Raw genomic sequence first — 24,058 nt, forward strand, 5'->3', positions numbered from 1 at the left:
AGGGAAATCTAGAGCCAATTTCCATATGAACCAATTCTCAGAATATCAAGAAGCCACCTCATATTACCAGCTAATTAAGGGGGTAACTTCATCTACAGTCAGCCTAAGAGATGTTTGAGCCCTAATAGAGACTGCAAAGATTCACAGCTAATTGTTTCCAGGATCATGACATTACATTCAGCAGCGCTTGTGTGACAGGTCACAAACAGGTGTTTACCAAAAGAAAAAAATTGCTGCTGACCTACCTGGGTTGTAAATATAACAATTGCATCAATGCTAAATCATTTTGAAAAATCTAGCTGATATGTCACTGAGCCTAAGTCTCAGATCCATCCTTAAAAAATACCACAAGTAATAATTAATGTGTCTCCTTTGTTATTTTTTGATTAAAAGCCACTCAAATAAATATCTCTTCTCCTGTCCTTTCATGCTGCCTTTCACCGTTACATCACAGGCAAGATTCTGAAGTATCTCTGTGATGTGAACGTCATCAATGGTCTTTAACAGAAGCAACCTTTCCTTCCCCAAACAAGAAACAAAATCAGTCCATTCTGGAGAAAACCCACAAGCCACCAAGGCAAGACCATTAAGCTTGGCTCTCCCAGCTAAAACATTCATCTCATGCAGTGTTAGATGCCTGGAGCCAGATCCCAACACAAGCACCAGCATCTGTCTGACTTAAGTCAAAATACTGAGCTGCTAAGCTAGCCCATTTAGGCAACGTAAGATTTTTTAATGGTTTGCTAAATAGGCCCAGACTTCTGAAAACAGACTCCCTTTCCTCAGCTCATTCTAAGCCATCCTAATTTTCCAGATCAGCTGCCAAATACACACATCATCACCACACCTTGGGTGAGTAAAGCTGAAGGCCCAGCACCAAATGTTGCAACCACCAAAACCCAGAGGGTGGAATACACAGGCACACACTGAACTGCTTATATTTATTCTTCCTGGAGCTCTAGTAATGAAACTTGAAAATCTTAAAAATACTGAAGAGATATTTTGCAAAAGAAAATAATCATAGTCTTAAACCTCCATTTCGTTATTGTTTAAAAATATATTCATGAGCATAACTGAGCTGTCAGTGACACTTCCTTTTCTTCTTTACTCACAGAAAACTATTGCTGTCTTACCAGTGACACATAACATCAAATTATCCTAACCAAGGGCAAGAAAAGAAGGTGAAAAACTGGCTTTCTGCATAAGAGGGCTAGTGAAACAGAAAGATCTATCAGTAACTGAGGAAAAGGAAAGTTGTTGGACTTGACTGCTTTAGATCTATGAAAAGGAGACATGAAGGTTACTGCCAACAGTTTCCTCTTATGAAAGGAAACTTACTGGTTTGATTGATATTGCAGCAAATCTTGACAGACGCTGCTGGTGTTATCTCCTGTTAAATGAACTGATGCACAGAAAAGGACTGGCTTAGAGGTAACAACATATAATGTTATCTCCTGAGTTAGCATTCCAGTCACCTGCACCCTTGAAAGCAGTGTCCTTCCATTTTTCATTTTCCACAGTTGAAGTGACAGCTTTTCTTCCATCTTTCCTCAAAGGTTATTCACAAAGCTCATTGTTCACTCAATATTCGATTTCTTGGTATCAAAAGCAACTTTTTCCAGAACAACTCACTAGCTCAGCTGAGTCCACAGAACTTAATAAAACCCCCAAACTTCAATGATTTCAACTACAAAATTCTTATTTTTAATAAGATTATGCATGGCTACTAAGTATTTGAGCAGTAGCTATTACTCTGCCATGCCCTGACAGGCAGAGTATATTTTTGCATACAACAATCAGAAAACAAGATCCAAGAAAGACCAGATAAATATACTTTGTTAAGAAACCATTTTTCTAAGACAAGTACCCTGTTATTTGGATGGCAGTGGGAATGAAACTGTAGTAGCAGCTACACACCAGCCATCTCACTGTTGCAGAAGTCAAAGGAGTTGGTATCACAAATTCTGTTGCCATCACAAACATCTGTGAGCTTGCAGCAGGTGAATGTTTATTAGTCCACTACCAAAACATTTGTGTATCTCCTTCTGATGATTTTTTTTCCTAAATACACTTTAAGTGTGTTTACTCGAATTAGGTGATGAATAGTTTTTAAGTTGCTTCTTTCGTTGCACTGCAGTTCGCAGAGCCTGGAGAATCAAGTGCTTGTTATTCAGGATGTTGTAGCTGCACAGGTTAAGCAGCTTGTTGAAATTCTCTTCAGTGTATGTCAGCAGGCCGGTGCCATAGGGAGCAGCACAGTTTGACACGTCCACTCTTCCCTGCTCCATCTCTGCGGGACTGCGCTCCACATCTGAAACCAGAGACAAGCACAGCAAAGGCATTGAGGTAGAAAACTGCTACCAGGCAGTGCAAAATACACTGTAACAGACAACAAAATCCACTAGTTCACTGCTTGGCTACAGTTCAGACTTGACCAGCAGAAAAGCTTTTCTATGCAAAATGCTTTCCTCTCTAAATTAAGGTTTTGCATCAGAATATTTATTTTTTTTTAAGATTTGGAATTTTGTATATTTAGCTTTTCAGTTAAGTTCTGAGATGACAGCTCTTTATTTACGAGCTGGTAGAAAATTATGCTAGAGGGCTCCTGGACTGGGACTTTTCCCTCTCAGGCGGCTGAGATTTTAAGCACATGCAGCAGAACAAGTAAGATAATGAACAGCACAAGGTCTTTTTCAATAAGCTGGTTTATGGATTTTTCTTAAATTTTTGAGTAAAGGGTCATAGAAAATTAGAAATAATAAAATTGGAGCGGATGCATGTAAAAGTATTTGTAAACTGAAACTGAATTTGCCAAGTAGGTTTTTTTTTTCTAGTGAAACAAACATTTCTTCTATTGCTGAACTAAAGGAAACAGTCTGGCAACTTTTCAAAAATTATAGGTATCAAAGCAGCTTGTTACCGTGGCAAAGCCTTTGCTTCATTACATGTTTTCAGTACTTTCTATTCTCAATTTTTTCATGTAAAAAAAGTAATAGGAGAATTCCAACTTTGTTAACCAAGTAAACATTATATCTCTTCATGAGACTTTGAGGTGACAGCATAAGCTACCAGCGGATATAACTTACTAGCTGTGTCCTCTTCTTTATTATCAAAGTTACATGACCTGTTTCAGGTGCCAGAGGGGGTTTCCCTCAAGGTACAGCTTCTCATGTTTTTATTTTTAAACCTCTTCATTCCAATCCCTGATTAGCTGCCCAATACTCTATGCATCACAGCTGGACTGAGACTATAATAACTTAGCCAACTCAGAGCTTGCCAGTGCCTTGTTTTGGAATAGGAAAAAGTTCAATGGATCAACTGGATAAGACAATCTCAAAAAATTATTACTGCTGTCAACTTACTCGGTGCCTTGTATTTTTGGAAGGTATCACACACCAATGGAAAATAGGCCAAGATTGGTGCCTCTAAGCTGTCCTCAAACACATAGCACTCCTTCAGGTGCTCCCGGTCTTCCTGGCTCAGGTCTGTGCAGGGGAATGGGATCCCATGCTCCAAACAGTACTCTGAGAATAGGTCCAGTGGCTGGCTCAACAGAGAAGAGAGATGGCAACACAAAGAGAGCTTGAAGTAAGACCACCAAACCCCATAATATTTTGCTGCAGTAGACAATCTGAGATTGATTCATATGTTTATAAATAATGCTAACTATGCACTGGAACAAACGTATCATTTTAATTTTAATATATCCTGGGTAACAGAAATTTGGTTGATTTGCTAACACTCTATATTTTTTAAGCAGGGTTACCATTTACTGAAATGTATATGACATTCAGGTCAATTTCTGTGATTCAGTGAGCACAGTACAGGATTTGGATAGGGAAACTTTGATTATATGTGGCTTCTCAGATCACAGGTTCTTAAATATTTGCATTCAGTGCATCTAACTATGTCTTAATGTCCTCTTACAAATAAATCAAATCAAATTCAAATTAATACAAATAAATCAAATTCAAATTAATTTGAATCATATAAGCCTGTCAAGGTTTCTTCAAATGCAGAAAATAAAACCCTGACTAAAACTCATTACACCAAGAGTCAAATGTAAAAGCAAAACTTTTCATTCAAAAAAAATTCAAAATTATGCATTGTATATTAATAGCATTGTAGAAGTCATTTAACTATTGAGGAACTTATTACCAATACAACATTGAATAGGACATCTTCTGTATGTCTGTGTTCATATGCCTGTCCCAGAAAGACACTGAAAAAAGCCCTAATAAAGGCAGTGACATTATGGTCACAGTTGTGAATAGTACAACTGATATGATCATTTAATTTAATAAAAACCAGACCATCTTCTGGAAGAAAAATTAAAAAGCAGAGAGAGACAAAAAGCTGTGGTGGTAATTCAGCTGCTGGAATCATAGAGATAAAGAATCACTGCTCCAAAACATCACCAGAGTCTGTGATCCTCCACTGTAGTTTAAGTGAAGAATGACATCCACTTTTCTCTCTGGCCTCAGAATGGGTGGGCAGCTGGTGTTGATGAAGAAAGCTGTATCTATCAGCTTGAGGTAGTCACTCATTTCATTCAGCTGGTTGGGAGAAGAATCCAGTACTGTGTCTGAAAGGCCAAAACTTCTATTATTATTATTATCGTTATTTAATGCAGGCTCAACTCTTTTTTCCAAATTAGCATAAAAGAAGAGAAAGAAAATACAACTGATGTATATTCATCTTTGACACAAAGCCCACAGTTACGTATTTGTCTTTGACACAGTTTTAGTATTTATTTACTAAATAAATAGCTCAACTCTGAAATCAGCAAGATGGAGCAGTTCTAAGACTCCACTTCATCCAAAGTGATAAATTACTCTTCTTTCTCAATATGTGTAAATTTGTGGCTATTTAACTTCCTTGGAAGCTTCAAGTCACTGTTTGATGGCTTTTCCTAGGAAGATGAGAATTCAAGCAGGCATGCTGTGCTTCCTCCAAGACAGGAACATGACCAGGAATAAATCATCTAGGGCTTGGCAAAACCCATTCCACAAACATGTTTATCAAATAATATTAATCAAAATTTACCTCTATGATAAAACTTATCAAATATTTGTCCTCAGCAAGTATCAGCCCTCAAATCTCCTTCAAAGATATAACTAAAACAATTTCCAATTACCTTTCCACATGCAAAAGCTCTCATTCTCCAAATATCTGTTATGTAGCTGCAAGCCCTTGAGGAAATTGTGGTAAGTTGAAACCACTGGCCGCCCAGTCATCATTTCTCGAAGAGTTTTGGAAAGGTAACCTTTGGGAATGGATAAGCAGGTTGTCTGTTCATGAGGCTTCTTGGGCAGAGCAGGATGGTTCTCTGCAGGAAGAACAAGAAGAGGGTATGCGTCTGCATTTGGTCAGGGTGTTTCTCTGATGATAATAACAACCAAACCACTCTAGCTCCCAGCCCCATCTGTGACTGGGTGCACACATGGACGTGCAGACTGTTCTGGGCAGTGGGTTTCAGTGTCACACCATCACCTTGTGTTTCCCTGTCTGGCCTCTCCCTCCCCAAAGGGCTTTGGTAACCCTCTCGTGACAAACAAAGTTCCCCAGGGATGTTGCACACTGAGCAGCACAATGTTTTTTCCTGTTTTACAGGACAACTGTTGGTCTCCTGCTTTTCCTTCATTCTCAAGGGCTTCGTGTCCCATAAGCCAGAAATAGGACACAAAAACAAACCCTTTACTAAATGTCAGGTTTCACATTTCAGAGAGGTGTGAAGAAAACGTAGATGCAAGAGAAAAGTAATCTGAAGAACTAACCAATGTCATGCTCAGTGTCTCGAGTCCATCTGTGCCAGAAGTGTTCTGAATGACCCGAGAGGTAGATAGCATCCATAAAACTCTGGGAAAATATATTGCTCCACGTGCCTTGAAAATTAAAAAAAAAAAAGGGTCCATACTTAATATTAGTTTGAATATTTAGAGCACAGCTATGGCAACACACCTGAATCCACTCTCTGTTCTAGTTATGAAATACTATGAATTTTCCCATAACTATCAAATGCCACGCCATTCCACACAATGTCTGGCTTACAACCAGGCTATTTTCGAAACTTGGCAGTCTATAAAAGTCAGGCTGTGAGTTTAAATACTTCACATGATCAGTTTATGTGTGGGCATGCATGACTTCTGTTTAGGTCATTCTGCAAGACATTCAGCAAATTAGTCATACTGGCCTCAAAAATTGGTTTCCTCTTTTATCGCTTTTGGCTGGTTCATTTGAGATTGAAATTGTATCAGATACATTCTCTGGTGTGCTAATACTGCAACTTGCAGAGCACCTCTGTGTAGCCAGTGCTTAAGGTGATGTTTTCTTAAGACAGTAAATTACCTTCCAAGAAGCAGATATGGGATTCTGGTATCTTCTTCATCCGGCGACCCATGAAGAACTCACTACCAAAATCCTCGGAATGAACAAAGGCTCCATATTTCAGGAGACCCACCTCATATGGTGTGAACTCCACCCACTCTGCAAATAAGGCATCAAACTGGATTTATTGCAGCCACATGTAAAAATCAGCTTAGAGATTCAGAAGCTGGAAGAACAAGGCCTGTAGCTTCACCATGGTGGTGACAGACAGTTCAAACCACCATGATTTGAAATAAAAAGGTGCCTTTCAACATACATGAATGCAAAAGCTAAAATCGTTTCCTCTGCCAAAATCCATTTGGCTTGGGATTCAGGTCCATTTCTAAGAAGCAAGACCTGGGGCTGAAAGTCCACTAATTGCTAAGGCCCTGCACACAGTGTGGCATTTTGAGTTCCTCTGAGTCAACAATGACACCAGCTACCTTTCATTCTAGAGACTCTCATAATCACTGCCTTGAGGATAAAAAACTCTGACCAAATGCCCTCCCCACACAGAAACCTTGGCTGGGTGCACTGGGACTGCAATTGTGCCTAGGAGCAGATGACCAGGTTCAGTCGCAGGATCTCCGGCTTCATTTGTGCAGGAAACGCTATGGGAACAGTGATCAGGATCACTGACCAGAGCACAGAGCCCTGCCCCTCCTCAGATCCTTCTTAGGCTGCTGGGAGCTGACTGCTGCTCTTACCCCTCTCCACCTTCTCCTTTCTCCTCCCTGCCTTGCCCTCCTCCCCACTCTTCACAGCTCTCTTGGACTATGCTGCCTCAGCCGAAGACCCAGCAGCTAAAGGGGCTGTGGGAGGTAGGTGGGGATGAGAGAGAAAAGAGCAGCAGTTGTGGCTCTCAAGGCTGCCAGCAAAAAGCAACTCCATGCCCCCACTGAGCAGTGTCTGCAGCACAGGCATCTCCCTTCCACAGAAGACAGAGGAAAAGAAATGATTTAAAAGATTTTTTGGCTTGGACTTACAGGAAAAAGTTTTGGCATTCAATCAGCCTTAACTCTTAACTCTTAACTCAGCCTTAACTCTTCAGAGTTATAAGAGGGTGTATGATAATCTATACCTTTAAAATCCAAAGTGCTGAAGTCATCCTTGACATTGAGGGATAGGTATATGGGGAGTGGATTCTGCCCCTGATTGACTGCTAGTTTTTGGTCCGAGAGTTTGTGAGTACTTTCCTGTTTACAAAGAGCAAAAGTCATTGTAAAAAGATGAACATGATGCATGGACTTACTACAGTATCTAAGCACTATCAATGAAGTATCTGCTAAACCTCAGCAGGTTTTGTATGGTGTACTTTAGCTGTTTGGCCACACAAGTGTGTGCATGTGTTTTCTGCCATGAGCTTTCACCAAGGCATTGTGCTTACAGGAGCTTTGGCAAGGGGGGCAGGGCAAAAATGCAAGAAACATGTCTGTACAGTCACTGGGATATTACTTGCTTTAAGGAAAGAATGATATTTAGTCAACCTGGACCCATTTCCTTCCATACTGCTTATGGGTATACATTGCTATGCCTGAACTTGGCTCTGTCACAACCTTCTCTCCTCTGGGTGTTACTAGAACTATCACCTGACCCAAACCCCAAACTTAAAGATGGAAAATCAGTTTCCTTAGCATCTTGAATTTTTGCATGCTCTGACACCTCTTCTAGATGCTCACACTTTAGGGTTATTTTGTTACTTTTTTTCTAAAAAGCCAAATATTAAGTCCTTCAGGTGTTTTCAGGGCCTTTTCTCCAACTGAATCAACAACCTTAGACATGGGAAGTTAGAAATCCTGTGAAATAAGAGGGAGAGAAAGAATATAAAATACCTGATGATGTAGCATACAATCAATGAAGAGTCCCCATAAATCTGTAAAGGACACCTTGTGTCCCTCTTGCTTTCTCTCACAAAGCTCATTTTCATAGTATTTCATATGCTCCAAAGAGAAACAGTGCAGCTTGCTCTTGGTCACATGTTTCCTGATATCACCAACTGGTCCTCTGAGATCCTTTTGTGACCAATTTTCATCTTCATATAACTTTGACATGGTCCTGGATAAAAGAAAGGTACTGAGGTTCATCACAGGGCACATGACAATTCATTAGCCTCTAACACACATAAGTGTTTTGTTTCAGGCTACATGAGATTCTTGCCCTCCAACTTTTACTTGGAAGAGCATTTCAAAGCTGAGGCAGAGTTTAGACTGTGTAATGATCTCTTTTTTTTCCCTGCACAAATACATTTAAAATCATCCTGGCTTGTTTGTATTTCAGAATCAAAAGAGTAATAAAGCCACACTGATAACTTAACTTGAGCTTTTGCTAGAATTACCCTTTGATTGTCCAAGCCATCTCTTCTGTCTGAGGCCAGTTCCCTCAGGTGGGTCAGACCCTGTGCAGAATGTTAAGCTGGAGTTTTGCAGTGACTATTGCCCTGGCAAGTGTGAGAGCCCTCCTCGGGTGTGCAGCCGGTGGGGCACCTCGGGCTCCTGGCACACATAAGGGCAGCCTAGAGCTGCCTGTACCCAGGGCTCAAGCAGATTCCAGTCATCCCTCTCATCCCCACCCCGCTTGTTCTAATTCTGTCTCACACACTTTTAGAGCAGCCCTTCAGAGGCAAAATGTTTTAAATCCCCTCAGCCGCTCCTAGCTGGTGCAAGGCAGTCACCATTGAGTGCATGAGTGACACTCTGTGTTTCTCAGGGCTGTTCTTTAAAAGTCTGCTTTTGGAGACGTGTAAGAGTTGAGCCAGACAAATATTACAAAAGGACTTTTGAAGTGTTGTATGCAACAAGATAACAAGTTACAGGCAAACCATCCTGGCTTGCGCTCTTTTCTTTTGGCTTCTGTAAATGCTTCAGTGGTTACAGAAATACTGTCATTCTCATTAGATTTGTTTCTTGTAGGAGGGCAGCACTGAGTGGTCCCACGAAACAAGTCCAAAAGGAAGCCAAGTGCTCACATCAAGCTGAGTAAATTCATCAGTAAGGCAAAATTGTTCACCAGGTTATCACTCTGCTAACACAAACATAAGTACAATCCCAGCTGTCCTTACCATGTTGTGGCAGATAAACCACTGATGTATGACACACAGTCCAAAACACCCAGCTCCTGGAGAGCCAGGAGGCTGCCAAACATTGCTGTCATGGATCTCACTCCCCCTGCTGCCGTCACCACTGCCACCACGGGCACCTGCTCAACACACAGAGACAGGCACAGAGTCACTCTTCACCAGAGGAAATACAGGAATGATGGCCATGCAGAAAAAAAAGTAACAGCAACACCTGGTTTTGATAAATTCACCCTCTTCAGGGCAGTGCCTAGGTGTGTGTTTGAGCCGTAAAAACTTTGGTGGAATTTAGTGTATGCTGAAAGCATTTTCCTGGTCAGTGATGCTTTGGAAAGCCAGGAGCTGTAAGTACAGTTGGTGTGGGGAAATATATTTTCAGATTTTCTCAGTGTATTTAATTTTTCCTCAGCTCTTTCCCTCAAAACACCTTTTAAAGCTCTCAGTATAGCTAAGGTCAGAAGAGCAGCGCAAAACCTGCCTGCATAATTTTTTCTTCCTCTAAGTATAAATACAACATTTGCTATTCTCCAGGCAGATAGTGCCCAGCTTTATAGGTTTATTTTAACACCCTCTTTCCAACCCAGATTACTTCTACCTTCCCTGATATCAGTGCTGTATGTAATTTAGTTTTATTTTCCTAGGAATGCATCAATCCTGTTATCCTTCCTCACTTTTCTGTATAGTAAAAACTGATACAACAGACATTCAGTTTTAGGAACATATGATGCCATTACCTTTAATCTTGTCTTCACTGTATTTTACCATCTACTTGGGGGGGGGGGGGTATTAATTTGGCTCAAACCCCCCTTTATTCTCATTTAATAACAACAAGTCCTATTCTACCTGTTACTTAAGTTCATGAGCACTTTGACTTGGTTGAAGAATGCTGTCCTGCACACATCATAAAGGGTTGAGTGTGCTGAGAACTGAGCAGAGCAATGGAGGAAATACCCCACTGGCACATTGTCCCAGACTCTTGCCCCAAGCACCACAGCCCCATAACAAATCATTGTCTTCCAGTAACAGAGCAGCTCCCTCTGAGTTCAGGGATCCCCAGGAGAGAAGCAAGCAAGAGGTAACACCAAAAAACACACAAAACAGATGCTACTGTACCAGTGTGCTATGGGAGAGTTGCAGCCTTCCCTGTGAACCTTGTGGCAGCAGAGAAGAGGTGCCAAAGAGGAGAAATGGTCTCAGTTTAAGCAATCAAATTTCACCAGGCTTGGTTTTACACACCAGCATGTCAGTAAATACAGCCTTTTGCTGCCCCTTTTACTGAGGGAGGACAGAGGTTGGCAGAGAATAAAGGAGCTATAACTGGCCTCCTAAAAGTACCTCTTTCATCCTCTGTGCCAAAAATTTGGATATGGTCTTTAGGTGCAAGTGACAATCTGGCCAACACTATTTAGTGTAGAATATGTGGAATAGCTGCATGGGTAGTCATGCAAGCACATCACATCCACTTCTCTCAAAGTGGGTCATAGTACTTCAAGTTGCCAAGATGCTGTCCCACATACCTCATCCTCCTGCAGGTCTTCATCTAGATGAAGAAGATTTTTCAGAGCAGCAGCAACCACCTTCTTCCTTTTGTGGATGAAATCCTGCTCCTCTGCACAGAGACCAAACCCCAGCCTCAAATCCAAATCCTTGCAACTACAACACAAGAACAGCACAAGGGATTACCTGCAGCCATTTCAGTTGGAGACACTCAGCAAAATCAACAACAATAACCAGTTTAAAGAAATTATACTTCCATGTACATGAAAGTCCCCCTACATAAATGAAATCAGGTATATGGATATCCTGTGTCCTATATTTGTGCCTTCCTGTGGAGATTTTAGACCAGAATTATGTCCTGAAGAATTTCACACAAACATAAGGAAGTCAAATAAATAAAATCAAGTTATATCACATTGAACTCTGGTATTTGGACACCTCTTCACGTTCTCCTGGTGTGTATGTGTTTTCTGAAGCACAAAGGGGGCCTAAGTAGTTATTTAAACTTAATACACTTTAGTTAAAAGAGCCCTAATACCAAGTTAGGCTTATCTCTACAAAGAATTTGTGCTCTACTTGAGTCAGAAGGTGTCTCTTAAATTTATCCCTTCTGTACATTATCAGTTTCAAAGGTTTTTTCCAGGGGAAAAAAAAAAACGCAAAAACTTCTCTGTCTCTTCTCTGAAAATTATTCAATAAAACCCTCTGCTTTAACCTTCTCCTGTGACTAAGGCTTGCAATGGAGCTAACTTATCAACAGGGGGTAATGCTGCCCTTCAGAAAATCTCTGCAAGCCCAGTCAATAAATAAATTACTGTCCATGTGTTTCATTGAAAAATGACCTGTAGAGGTCTTGTAAATGCAAAAAGGTGTTAGACACGTTAGAAATCTGGTATACATAAATATGTACTTATTATAGATAAAGGTTACAAAACAGAGGTATGTTTAGGTTACAAAGCATCAGCATTAGGAAAAATATTGTGATGGTTTATACCCCATAACTAACTACCACCTATCCTAGTCTAAATTCTTACCAACCAATTTAAAAGCTTTAAAAGCTTTAAAGCATTTTATTAACCATTCCCCATATTTCACTCATCTTTATTTCCTGTTTTGAAATTAGCTACTTTAAGTTGCAGCTTTCTATCATCTAACAATGATATTATGAAAGGAGAGGAGGCAGCCTAAGCAATCATTCAAAAGCAATAAAAGATTTACCTATTTTCCTCATTCACAGACACTTCATAAGATTCCCCCTGAAAATCAATAATGAAAGCACCATAGATTTTAAACAGAATTGTAATTTTGTAGAAGTAGGTTTTACAGTATTAGTAATTATTCCATATATAGCATAATGATAAATTTTTGGCCTTCTCTCAAGCATTCAGCACACAATCTTTTAAACTACTTTTAAAGCAGCCAGAAGTTCTGAATATCCTATTTTCCCTACAAATCATAGTTATATTTCTAAGTGTATGCAGAGCTAAGCATACAAATAACTCGCTAATGCATTTTTAGTAACAAAACTACATGACTAGATATCACATATATACAGTTTACCTTGTTGAAAGAATTCCAAATCCTGTCAGAGGATACTCACTCTCATCACTGTCACTTTCTTTCCCAAGTCCAGAGAATGGAGAGGCACAGCCAGGGGACTACTTACATCCATTTCCCTTCTACCTGAGCCAGGCTGATTTAAAGAGGGGAAAAAATTTATAAGAAGAATATTATTTATAGACCCTAGACACAGAAATATCAGATAAGGGTTAACTCATGATTCTTTTCCCAAAATTTAGGTTAGGTGTTATCACCATCCATAAGCAAAACATACACAACAGAAAAAATGCTCCTTTGGCAGAGTCATGAGCAGTCTGGGTTGACTGTGCTTGATGTAGTGGAACCTGGGGGTTTCACTGCTTCCTGGTCTGGAGTGAGTACCTATGGAAATATCCTGGGTTTCTTCATAGGATCCTTTCATTGTGAAGGTGAAATCTCTCCCTGAGAACAAGAAGCAAACCACAGGGAGATGTTAACTGTGCCTAGTCCTGAAATTAGCAAATAAAAGTGCCCCAAGTGACATTTCAGCCTTAGTGCTGCAGGCTTAGCTAAAGTTAATTTGGACCACAATGTTTTCCTTCCACTGTGACCAGTGTGCAGCACCTGGCCCTTGAGTTCCCCTGGACTGGAGGGGCTCAGAACTGACCCAATCTCAAGTCTGCAATACTCAGACAACTGATCCCAAAAGCTGATGGCAGAGTCTGGGCTGTCATCCCTGACTTCTCAAGGCCCAACCCTCCATCCACTGAGGAATGCAAAGGCACCTCTTCTGAGTATTTCACCAACCTCGAAGGGAATTTTTAGCAGACACTTTGTACATAATTCTTTGCATGAAAATGTGTGTGAATTGATTTGAATACCCCATAGCAGGTGTAGTATGAATGTTACCATCCTACATTCATAATTAAGTTATTTATTGTTCTACTTATCGTAAATCCCATTGAATTGCTTTGTAAATGCTAAATTATGGGATGAATCCTTTAGACAAAGGATCCTTTAGACAAAGGATCAAGTCTGAGGCTAAGTTTGGCAAGAGGGCCCACTCTGAAACTCACAACTCTCTGAGGATCTTTGCTCCTGGCACCCTTTCCTTTTCCCTCTTTATCCTTTTGCATCCCTGGTCTCTACATAAATCATTCTAGATTTATTCTAGTCTGATTTTTTTTGGATGCTTCATGCATTGAGTAGTAGAGCAAACCTTGCCATCAAACTTTGTCACATTTTTACAAATTTATATTAAACCTACACTTGCTGATACCGCTGCCAATGATTAAGTGACCTAAACCATTTGTGACAACCTGCCAAGTGACAGAGAGCGTGTGTTATGCTTGTGGATGCCTCTGGCAGCATTCACATCCCCTGAGCTTTCACTAAAGTCTTTCTCCTCCTGAGAGTTGTGTCACCCTTCTTTTAATTTCTGTTTTCACCAGAAAACAGACGTAAAGGTATTTCAGTTCCATCCACACCACAGTGCTGCTTCCAGATCTTCCAGCCACCTCCACAGTTTCTCTTAAGCTACAGAGTCATGTCTTCTTCTGAGAACTCTCACTATTAGCAAGTAGGTAATTCAGGAAATACCCAAGTAGCCCTGATGCAAACAGAGACTAAAACAAACCAAGTATTTATCTAGATTCAGCTACATTTCCCATAGCACAAAAAGCAGCAACAAACAATTTAAATCAGCAACCTCACTTTTGTAACAGCTCTTCTTTTTTGTTTCATTCACGTGTACTTCCAAACAGGAAACTTCACGAGACTGGAAGAGAGAAGCAATAAAACCACTGGTCACAGAAGCAGTTCTGGATTCTCATGAGGTTCTAGGGGTCCTGTAGAAATACAAATCTTGGCCATGATCGTCTGTGAATGTGAATAATTTGTAGAAACTGAGTATCTTGTATAAATCTTGCAAGCAGTACTGTGGTTAAGGAAACCAAAATAACTGGAGACCTGTCATTACATATAAATACCATTCAGCCCCCAACAGTTAACACAAGAAATTTTTCTCCCTATCTTCCAACCACATCCTTCAGTTCTGCCCCACCATAAGATTAGCATACAAAAAAAAAAAAAATTACCACTAGTACACCATTAGTAATGATCTTCTCAGATACACCTGGTCTGAAAAGCAAAACCAAAAAGATTTATTTAAAAATGTGTATTTAAGCAATAAACTTTCAAAAGCACAGTTCTCTGAGCTCTGAGTTTTTCCATCTGGAAAGTACCATCAGCACTTCTGTTCTTCCCCTCTATCTTGCAGCCTCTGCCAGATCATATCCCATACCTTCCCAAGGATGCTCCTTCTTTCTTATCTCTGCTGAGGAGTATCATCTCTCCTTAGGCTAAATCACAAAATAAATATTTATTCTCAGCTATAAATAGTAAGTGAGACTGTCACTCAAATTTAGGACAGAAAAGCAATAATGGGGAAGATGCTGAGATGAGGTGTCTGAACTCAGGTACATGGAGCCACGTCCCCAGTGCTGCATTACCACTCTCTCTAAAATGCAGTTTTCTGATGACAAACTCTACAACATTTATGTTTTACTTACATATTTTCCAGTAGAAATTTACTTACATGTTATCCAGTAGAAATTCCACTTCTAGTTCTTCCTGATTCTGAAAATAGGACTTTTTTAAAATTTATGAATGAAGAAATATTTTCCTGTGATATGACTCTGACAATTTATTTATAACTCTCTCTCCATTCCCACACCCTGTACATCATAATATAAACAGATAGAGATTTCTGTGGCCACACTTTGATTTCACCTCTCCACTGCTCTACTGTTTACAAACCAGCTGTACCATCACAAGAAAGAAAATATTAAGTATCATTGAATAGGGAGCAAGGGTCCTATTATGAATTAATTAGTAGGATAAGACATGGGTCAATCAATGCTGAGGAAGGGAAGAATATCAGGTGAATGATGTAGGAAAATATAATTAAGAATGAATGGACTTAGTGCAGTAAAAAGATGGGGAGCATGCCTTGGTTAAAACAAAAGAATTTGCAGAGTAAAGTCATTAAACTTTAAAAAAGGCTGGGAGAAGGGACCAGCTTGGAAAATAAAAATTGCCAGGGGAAGGGAAGAAGAGAGAAGACTGAAGCTGTGAAGGGGAATCAGGGAAAGAGATGAGGGGAAACAAAGCAAGAGGAAAAGAGACAGGAAAAGTACAAGAATGAAGCAGCAATAGCACACCAACAATATGAAAGAGACTGAATAACTGTATTACTCCAGCCATTTGCTATGGGATACAGCCAATCCAGGAAATACCAGACTAAAAAAAAGTATATCAGAGAGATCTGGATCACACATAGGGAGGAAAACACTAGTTAACAGTGATATAAATCTCTTTCTAGCAAGTGATAGTAGCATTTTTTAATTTATATTCAGAATAGCTAACATTTATTGACAAATATCCCTTCTGTCCAGCTGCACATCATATTTTAACATTGTGAATTGGCCGTGAAAAACATGCCAAATCTGATAATGCAGCTGTCATGGGAAAATCATCTTTACAGTAAAGGTGCAGAACAATTTTGTATTTACAAGTTCACATCAGTAAATGAAACATCTCTGATGGCCTCTCTGATAGCTGCATCTGTGGCATGCAATGCAGGAGCAGGTAGCTGTGCTTGCTAATTTCCTCCTAAGTCTCTGTTTCATGAGAATTGCAGTGGTTGCAAAGTTGTAAGAGAAGGCTGGTGCACAGATTTTAGAAAGCAGTCACCTTACACAGATGCAAGACAAACTCTACCAAATATTTAATTATGCCCAGACTGTACTGGCCAAACTAACTGATGCTCTGTTACAACTTTGTCCAAAGAACAGCAGAAACAAGGCTCAGAAGAGCCTGGCTCATACCATCTGCCTAGTTCTGCTTGCCTTATGTTCCTACCCTTCTTACACTGTTTTACACTCACACAAGTTACATTTCTAGTAAACCCCACTCACATATTTGTGGGTGAAAAATCCAGAGCATAGCAATGGAAATACTTGTTAGGCCACAGAGAGCAAGAGGCACAGCAAAGCAACCCTGCTGCTCTGACATCACCCATCTGACCTCTTCAACCCTCCTTCTGAGATACCTTGGTAGATTAAAGAAATCATTATGGGCAGAAGTGGCACTACAGCCTGTTATTAAGATTGCCCAGCCTGTTGCATTACTAAGACACTTTCAAAAAAATAAAATAACTCAAAGGCTTCTGAAAATCCATATACAGACCATGATCTGTGATCCCTCATGGGGGCCTGATTCACCACAAACTGAAGAAGGGCAGCTTGACCAGGATGTTCCTGAGACAGCTCACCTGGTCTGACCCCCACCACTTCCACCTTGCTAATGGGCTAAGACAGCTCTGCACATGCCTCAGAGCAAATTCAGGGCTTGAATCACACCTGGCATTATCTCAGTCACATGAGGGATTTTCTGAGGAAGGCTGTAGCCAGCTGGAACAGGTTTAATAAGCAGTCCTCAGTAAGGATTGCTCTTCTAAAAGAGTAGTTAATAAACCTCTTCAAAGCAACAGTAACATAAAAAACAGGCAAGAGTGTTTTCCAAAGAGCCTGACTGACACAGTGGTTTAGAAATAGATGGAGCACACCAATTCCTGGGAACCATAAACTGAAACTCTTGGCAAAGCGTGAAAAAGCCCTGAAGTTGTTACTACACCCTCCAGAGAAAGTGTTACATCGTACAGAAAGAAATCTGAGTACATATTCAGCTCTTTGAAGATGAGTGTGATTTCTCCACCTCTCCTCTCAGCAGCTTCATCCACTCAGTGTTTCATAAGATACTCTGTATCTTTATTTTGGCTGTTTATACAACTAAACTGTATTTTTGAGACACACGCAGCAAATAAAATTCTTAATCTTCTTCACTCACTAAGAAAAAAAAAATAAAATACTGATGATATTCTCATTCATGAAGGCCTGCTTCTCCTGTGCTGGCTTAGCCCCTCTAAAATAAATTTGTACCAAAGGAGCATAAGTAAACTTGCTGACATTTTTTTCTTAAAGTTGTTTAGTAGAGGATGAAAAAAACCCAAAGAGATTATCACAAGAATTAAATACTTCATGTAGAGAGCACATTATCTGAAAGAACTGGTCAAAATCCCTAGTGAAGCTGAGAGGAGATAGTCCTAGTGAGCTACTGGCCAAAGGGTAAGAGCAACTGCCTGGAAATGGGAGCAGGTTTGCTCTGTCAATCTCCTACAACAGAAATGAGACCTCCTAACCAGCAGCTTCTTCATTTTTGACTCCTTTTCTCACCGATTCTTCAAAATATAGTTTTGAAATTAAAAAACCAAAAAAAAAAAAAAAAAAAAAAAAAAAAAAAAACCACCCCCAAAAAAATAGGAATACTAAAAGTATCTTGCATCTTATTCCAGTCACAACAGGGGGGTGTTTGTGGCCCTTCTCCTAAACCCCAAGCATTCAACTTTTTTTAGTAACATCCTTTTTAACAAAGTCTTTGTGTGTGAGAACCAATTTAACATTCAATAGAGGTAGCATCTTGAGACAAAATTCTAATCAAGAGTATTATTTTCTCTAGCTCCTCACCTCTGGATTCAACTCAAAACTCAGGCAAACTTTTTCTCCAGGTTGGATTTTAGCCACATCAAAACGAACAGTCATAAGATGGTCATCTGGTGTAAAAGTGTCCTCATCACAGACTGTCAGCTCCAGGATGTTCTGAGCAAAGAGGAAGAGAAGGATGTAAATCACATATTCTGGGACTACTGGGCCCAAAAGGAAGGTCCAGCAAGAGCCAGCATTCAGCCCCTCATGTTCACGCGGACAGACTCTTGCGACAGCACAGAGCTCAGCTCACAGCCCAGAGAGCAGTCAGGGACTAACCCTAGAGAGTAAATCATCAGATTTGGCAACCAAAAAGAGCTCCAAAATAAGAGGAAACATAAGTGACATATATGATGGTAACATGCACCAGACAGAGCAGAGGTTACACACACTGTTCTTCAGATCATTTGTGGATTCAAAATCACTGCCTTGACAAATCTTGGCATTTTGTCAGAAAGTAATAATAAAGGGGAAATTCTTAGCCCTTTAAAATGAGAGTTAAAGGACACTACCAATCTCTCAACAGGATTTGATCCCTTGACAGTTCCTCAGGGCTCAGGTTACCATGAGAAGATGCAGCTCTAGCAAACTATGAGAAACTGATCCAGTTTGGACTTTGTATCACTTTCACTCTGACTGTTCACCTATTTCTGCTAACTCTATAAACACTTTAACAGTCTTTTACAACTGTTCTGGGACACAAAGAAGCAGTCAACGTTATTCCAGATATTTCACAATCTTATGAGCTTAAACTACTTCTTTCAGTCAGGTTAGCTGAGTTCAAGGTCTGTGCGAGTCTCAAGCCTTTCAAAAAGAGTTTGCCCACAGCAGGTGAAGATGCCCCCTTTAGAAAGCACCTGCTCGCTGTCACAGATCCCACCTTTACTTCACTCTGTATCACGAAGTGGAAAGTTTCATTCCAGACAGGGTTTCTGCAGTTGTGTACAGTTCTTGTCTGGGCTTCCTGACATGAAGCTGTTGGCAGCCACAGCTTGACGTAGCAATCAGTTTGGCTCCCTGTGTTAACAACAAGTTGCACAATTACTACAGCAGTACTTTGTTATTATTTGATTTGCCCAGTCAGGGAAAAAAAAATATTAACCTCTGAGGAGTCCTAAATATTTCATTAGACCCAGAGAAAATATTCTGGGTTTAGAGTCTCTATTTAGATTTATATCAGTTTCAAAAAAGTCAATTTTAAACCACTAATTCTATATGATAACAAGAGTGAAAGTATTTCATTTCAACAGTGCTGAACTAAGTACTCTGGCTCTTGTGACTTTTTAACTCCTATTTTCAAATACTTGCCACTTTCCAAAAAAACCCATGTACAACTACACTTCTTCAAATGGCACTTTTTTAAATTAAATGGAAATTTTACTTTGGGAGATTTGCATGTATTTGTAATGCAAAAGTCATCCAACACCGACAGAACAGTGAAACCACAAGCACAGCAACATCCAAAGCAACTGGTTTGATTTTTCCTGTATTTTTCACAAATATGTTCCTTCCAAAAGGGAATTGGGCAAGCTGGAAAAAGGTTCATTGAAGATTTAGGAGAAAGGGAAATATCACAGAGCAGCTGATAAAGGGAAGGACAACTTCTTTAACACAGAATTTCTGGTCTACTTCCTTTCTGGTTTTAAGTGTTTTCTAAATTATTTTGAATTTAAATGAAAATGAAAATAAATACAACTTCTTCACCCAACCCCCCCTGAAATATTACTGTAATCCAAGCAACAGGTGTACAAGAGCATCAAAATCAGGTGAGAGTAGTTTTCTTGCTAAGCTATAAATGTGCCATCAGTGATACTTACACAGATCTGCTTTGCGGAGATTTCTCATGCCAATAATTTTTACAGAAAGCCAGCGCAACTGAGGCACTTCTGGCTGCAGAACAATGAGAAAGATGCCTTAATTATTAGCAATTAACTCAGATATAAATACCATCACTTATCCTTTAACACTAGAAAGGCCAATCTATCATTATACTGCAGTGAATTTGATTTTAACTATTTGAGACATTTGCTGAGAAGAAATACTTTCTTGTGATTTGACATTGAGTAAAGATAGCATGCCATTCACAGCTAGGGTCTACATTAATCAAAATGAAACCTCATTAATACAACAAGCAGAACTGATACATGAGTATAAACCAGGGGGGTTTTAAAGAACTAGAACTGAAGAAAGTGTGAATCACTAAAGCTCTAAACAATGTAAGAAAATAGAAAGACGAGAACAAAAGGTAAAATTGGCAATGTGTTAGAGAATGTGATTAAACACAAATAAGCAACAAAGAGATATAATTGTATGTAAATGCACATACACCAAAAAAAAAAAAGCACAAAAGCACAAACAGACAATTCAGAATGTCTTGGCTTAATCAGGACAAATTTAGGCTGACCTGATTGATCTACCAAGGAGAAGCTCTGAGGCATAGCAATATTGACAACCTGTAGTGTAGGGTTCTACAGTGGAAGAAGGCTCTTGAAGGCTCCACAACTCTTTCCATTTTTTCTGTTCTCCCCCCACTCCCTACCACAGCTACACAACCCTACACTCGGTTACTGGGAAAACAAGACAGTGTTGAAGAACGTCAAGAGTAAAACACATGCAGAAGCAACAGCTCCATTAACTAAATTAAAAGCAGCACTTAAATACCCAAAGAATCATGATTTCTGAGAAACTGCCTGCTTAGGACCTCTTTGTGTACCTCTTTACTTTGATACTCCCCATCCTGACAGAAGTAGACTAAACATCTAGAAAGCAATAAGCCACCAAGCCAAATGCTATTTACAGCCTACTGGAACAATTCTGAACAATTTTCTTTCAGAAAGTGTCATTTGAACAAAACTAGAAGGTCTGAAAGAAGCCCCTCAACCTCAGCGTATATTTTGGCAGCAGTGTTTCTGGAGATGGAGGACGAAAGAAGCACATGATCCAAATTGCTGAAAGCTCAACATTTCATCCAAACACAGAAGATTAATAGTTCATCCTCAGCTTTAGTACCATCCATATCCATGGAGATAAGTTGGAGTTTGGAGAAAACTTATTAATGAGATGGTTTAAATACTAAGCAACTATACTGACATAAACCCAATTATTACCCTATAGTGCTAGCAGTTAGTGAATTGACTGTTCTCCCAGATCTAAGAAAGAGTTAGCTTAATTCTTTTCTACTGAATACAGCTAAGGGACAGAATGAGAAAACTCAGGGGCAGAAAAACATATCATACTATTTTCATTTTTCAAGTTATTAAGTATATTTTTGACTAACCATTAGTCATAAACAGAATAATTTGTAACATATCTAGTATGCACCATATTCAGTACTTTCCAAAACCAATTCATCTTCATAAAAGTCAGTGTTCAGAAAAGCGTCAGACATGGGAGTAAGCCATTTTATTTGCTGATCTGCCTCCATAAAGTAAAGGAAAAACAATTTAAGGACTAAGCCTTGGGTGTTATGAGGTATGACTACAATCATATAATCATACCACAGTAAACAAAGACTAAAATCTAGCTCTCCCAGTTCCTTGCCTAGCATTTAAACCACAAGTTCATCATCTTCCCAAACCCTAAGTCACCGTGAATGCTTTGCGCTCTAGACAGCACACTCACAGAAGAAGCAAATATTCCCTTAACTATCTGTTAATAAATGTCACCTCTCACAAAACAGTTAAGCTTGGGAGAGACTGGAAAGGCTGACAGAAGAACTGCAGGTATCATGGCCATGCACTACCCTTTATGCCCTGCAGCTCTCTCCTTGCAATCCAGAAGCTGCCTTCTATACAGTACCTCATTTTCAGCACTGCATGGCCTTTCATGATTCCTCCTCCTGATTCCAATCTTCCTGTGCGGATTTGCACGGATGAACCGATCCTGGAGACAAAAAGCCAAAAGAGGGCCAGTGATGAAACCCAGCAGTCAGTAATTTTCAGTTTCTGCTCAGATTCACTATGGAAGGAGACCCTAGCATGTCTCCCATTTCTCCTCTTCATGATGGGATATATCCATCTCACCAGGACCATCTACCTGCTGCTTTTACTAATATATCTGCCTACTGTAAAGGCACTTGACATTTAATGATCAAAATTCCCCAAGCATTTGCTTTTCATCAATCTCAACCAAGACGACCAAAAAGATTCTTCTGCCCCAGCAGCAATTTTCTCTTACCAAAGGTGAATAGGCTGATGATCCCATGGGTATCTTTGTTTCATAAAAGGCACCACTATAAGGCTCCAGCCTGTGTGTCTCCCAGCTGGTAGGTAGGTGCTCCTGGACCACAGCTGTGGCCAGGAAGAAGAGTTGTATAGATTGACTCACAGCTCCACCTCCCACTGATTTCAAAAGCACAAATGATGCATTTGTTCGGTGCCACATAAAGACTTATATTTTCTTTCTTTTCTTTATTTTTTTTTTAATACCACAGTGATTTGGGGAAAAAAGGAGATGGGTCAAGCATTTTATCACAGGGCAATTCCAGAGTCATTATCCACCACCACAAGGTCTGAATAACTGCACATAGAGGGATCTCCGGGGGCAGTTCCAGCCTTCACCAGCTTCTCCAGTCAGATGCGCAACAACAAGGATTTTCAGCAAGTTCACTACAAATTACAGTCATGAAGTGGAAGATCTCACAGGCACTGGCAAGTAGTTAAAGAAAACACCTTGTAGCTTTTCTTCTGTCTTATTTTGTTGCATAGAGATTGTTAAGGTGTCAGCAGAGTCAGCAGGAGCTTTTGCTATGGAAATGTTTTTTAGCTAAGTGCTGTCTTCAACTAAATGATGTTAGAATCTCATAAGCTTTAACAAAAATAACTACACACCATTTTTTTAAAAGTCTTTAAACATCTCCATTAAAATTGTCAAGTCTGATATCTTTTAAATTTTATAGTAATTTCCCATTATTTTTCTGTAACAGCACTCAACATATAAAGCCAAAAGCACCTAGTACTATTATGAAAATGTAAAAATAGCACAGAAGCCAGCTATCACACTAAGCATTATTAAAATCACTAAAAACAGGTGTTATAAAATAGTAAGAAATTGCAGTTGAAATAAGTTTTTTAAAAAACTCAGAATTTTTAGAATTCTAAAAAATAAAAAGTCAGAATGAAAGCCCTCTTTGAAAGCAGCATGACATCTTGGGAAAAAATAGAAATCTGATTTTTCAACCCTTTCTAATAAAAGTATTTGAGTATTCAAACTGTCCTATAAAGAGCTACCTTAGATGAGACCTATCTTAGATAAAGTTTCAAATTATTATTTTAATTAGTTTTGCCTTTTAATAGATTCAAGCATTCAATGCATGAATGTTTCTGCTTTAGGCTGTGCTGCCACTTATGCAAAAAAACCAGATGACTTCCCATCTAAAGTTTTTTGTTGGGTTGTTTTGTTTTATTGTGGAACAGGTATTACAGTAGAGAATTATTTCACTTTTTTAATACAACACCATTTTTGCAGTAATGCTCTAAATGGAAACAAGAGATTCAGCACACAGAGTTACAAGAGGCTGAGCCCAGCAGCCATTCCACCACTGAACTTCAGCTCTGAAGTCATTTTGTGTCTCAGTTTGATGACAGTGGATTCTCCTCGCTCTTGAGGGACCAAAGTTAGTCATCCACTTAGATAACATGCCAGGCTCCCCACTTAACTTCCACCCTTTCCAGAAGGTCCACATTTGGGCCTTTTGTGGATTTCATAAATCAAATTAAGCAATTAACTGCTGAAGCTGCTATGTCATTACACTGCCCCTGCTTACTCTGCACATAATAAAAGAACCCAACTAAACAACTCTCCCACCCAGAAGCAGATGTAACCCAGCAATAATATTAAATGACTTGATAACTTGACACTGTGCATCACAAACCACAGTGCAGGTGAGTCACAATCAGGAAGTCACAGGCCAGAAGACAAGGTGGCATTTCACCAATACCATCACAACAACAGCAGCCCACAGCAGTGATATGGGGTCTGC

General features: G+C 39.6%; 1 protein-coding gene across 1 annotated transcript; it reads right to left on the reverse strand.

Annotated features, from left to right (window-relative positions):
- Window positions 1-2,072: 2,072 nt before the first annotated feature.
- LOC115904160 (cytosolic phospholipase A2 epsilon-like) lies at window positions 2,073-22,281 on the reverse strand. Its single transcript, XM_030949340.1, has 21 exons — window positions 22,255-22,281; window positions 21,877-21,960; window positions 19,896-19,968; window positions 18,959-19,095; window positions 18,061-18,192; window positions 15,072-15,112; window positions 14,572-14,614; window positions 14,189-14,252; window positions 12,771-12,937; window positions 12,537-12,629; window positions 12,155-12,192; window positions 10,957-11,092; window positions 9,425-9,564; window positions 8,199-8,421; window positions 7,448-7,562; window positions 6,349-6,486; window positions 5,778-5,885; window positions 5,138-5,329; window positions 4,419-4,585; window positions 3,363-3,543; window positions 2,073-2,311 (listed from the first exon to the last, which is right to left on the reverse strand). The coding sequence occupies exons 1-21, from the start codon at window positions 22,279-22,281 to the stop codon at window positions 2,073-2,075; spliced, it is 2,538 nt and encodes an 845-aa protein (XP_030805200.1).
- Window positions 22,282-24,058: the final 1,777 nt, after the last annotated feature.

Source organism: Camarhynchus parvulus, chromosome 5 (assembly GCF_901933205.1).
Source record: "Camarhynchus parvulus chromosome 5, STF_HiC, whole genome shotgun sequence".
Lineage (NCBI taxonomy): Eukaryota > Metazoa > Chordata > Aves > Passeriformes > Thraupidae > Camarhynchus > Camarhynchus parvulus.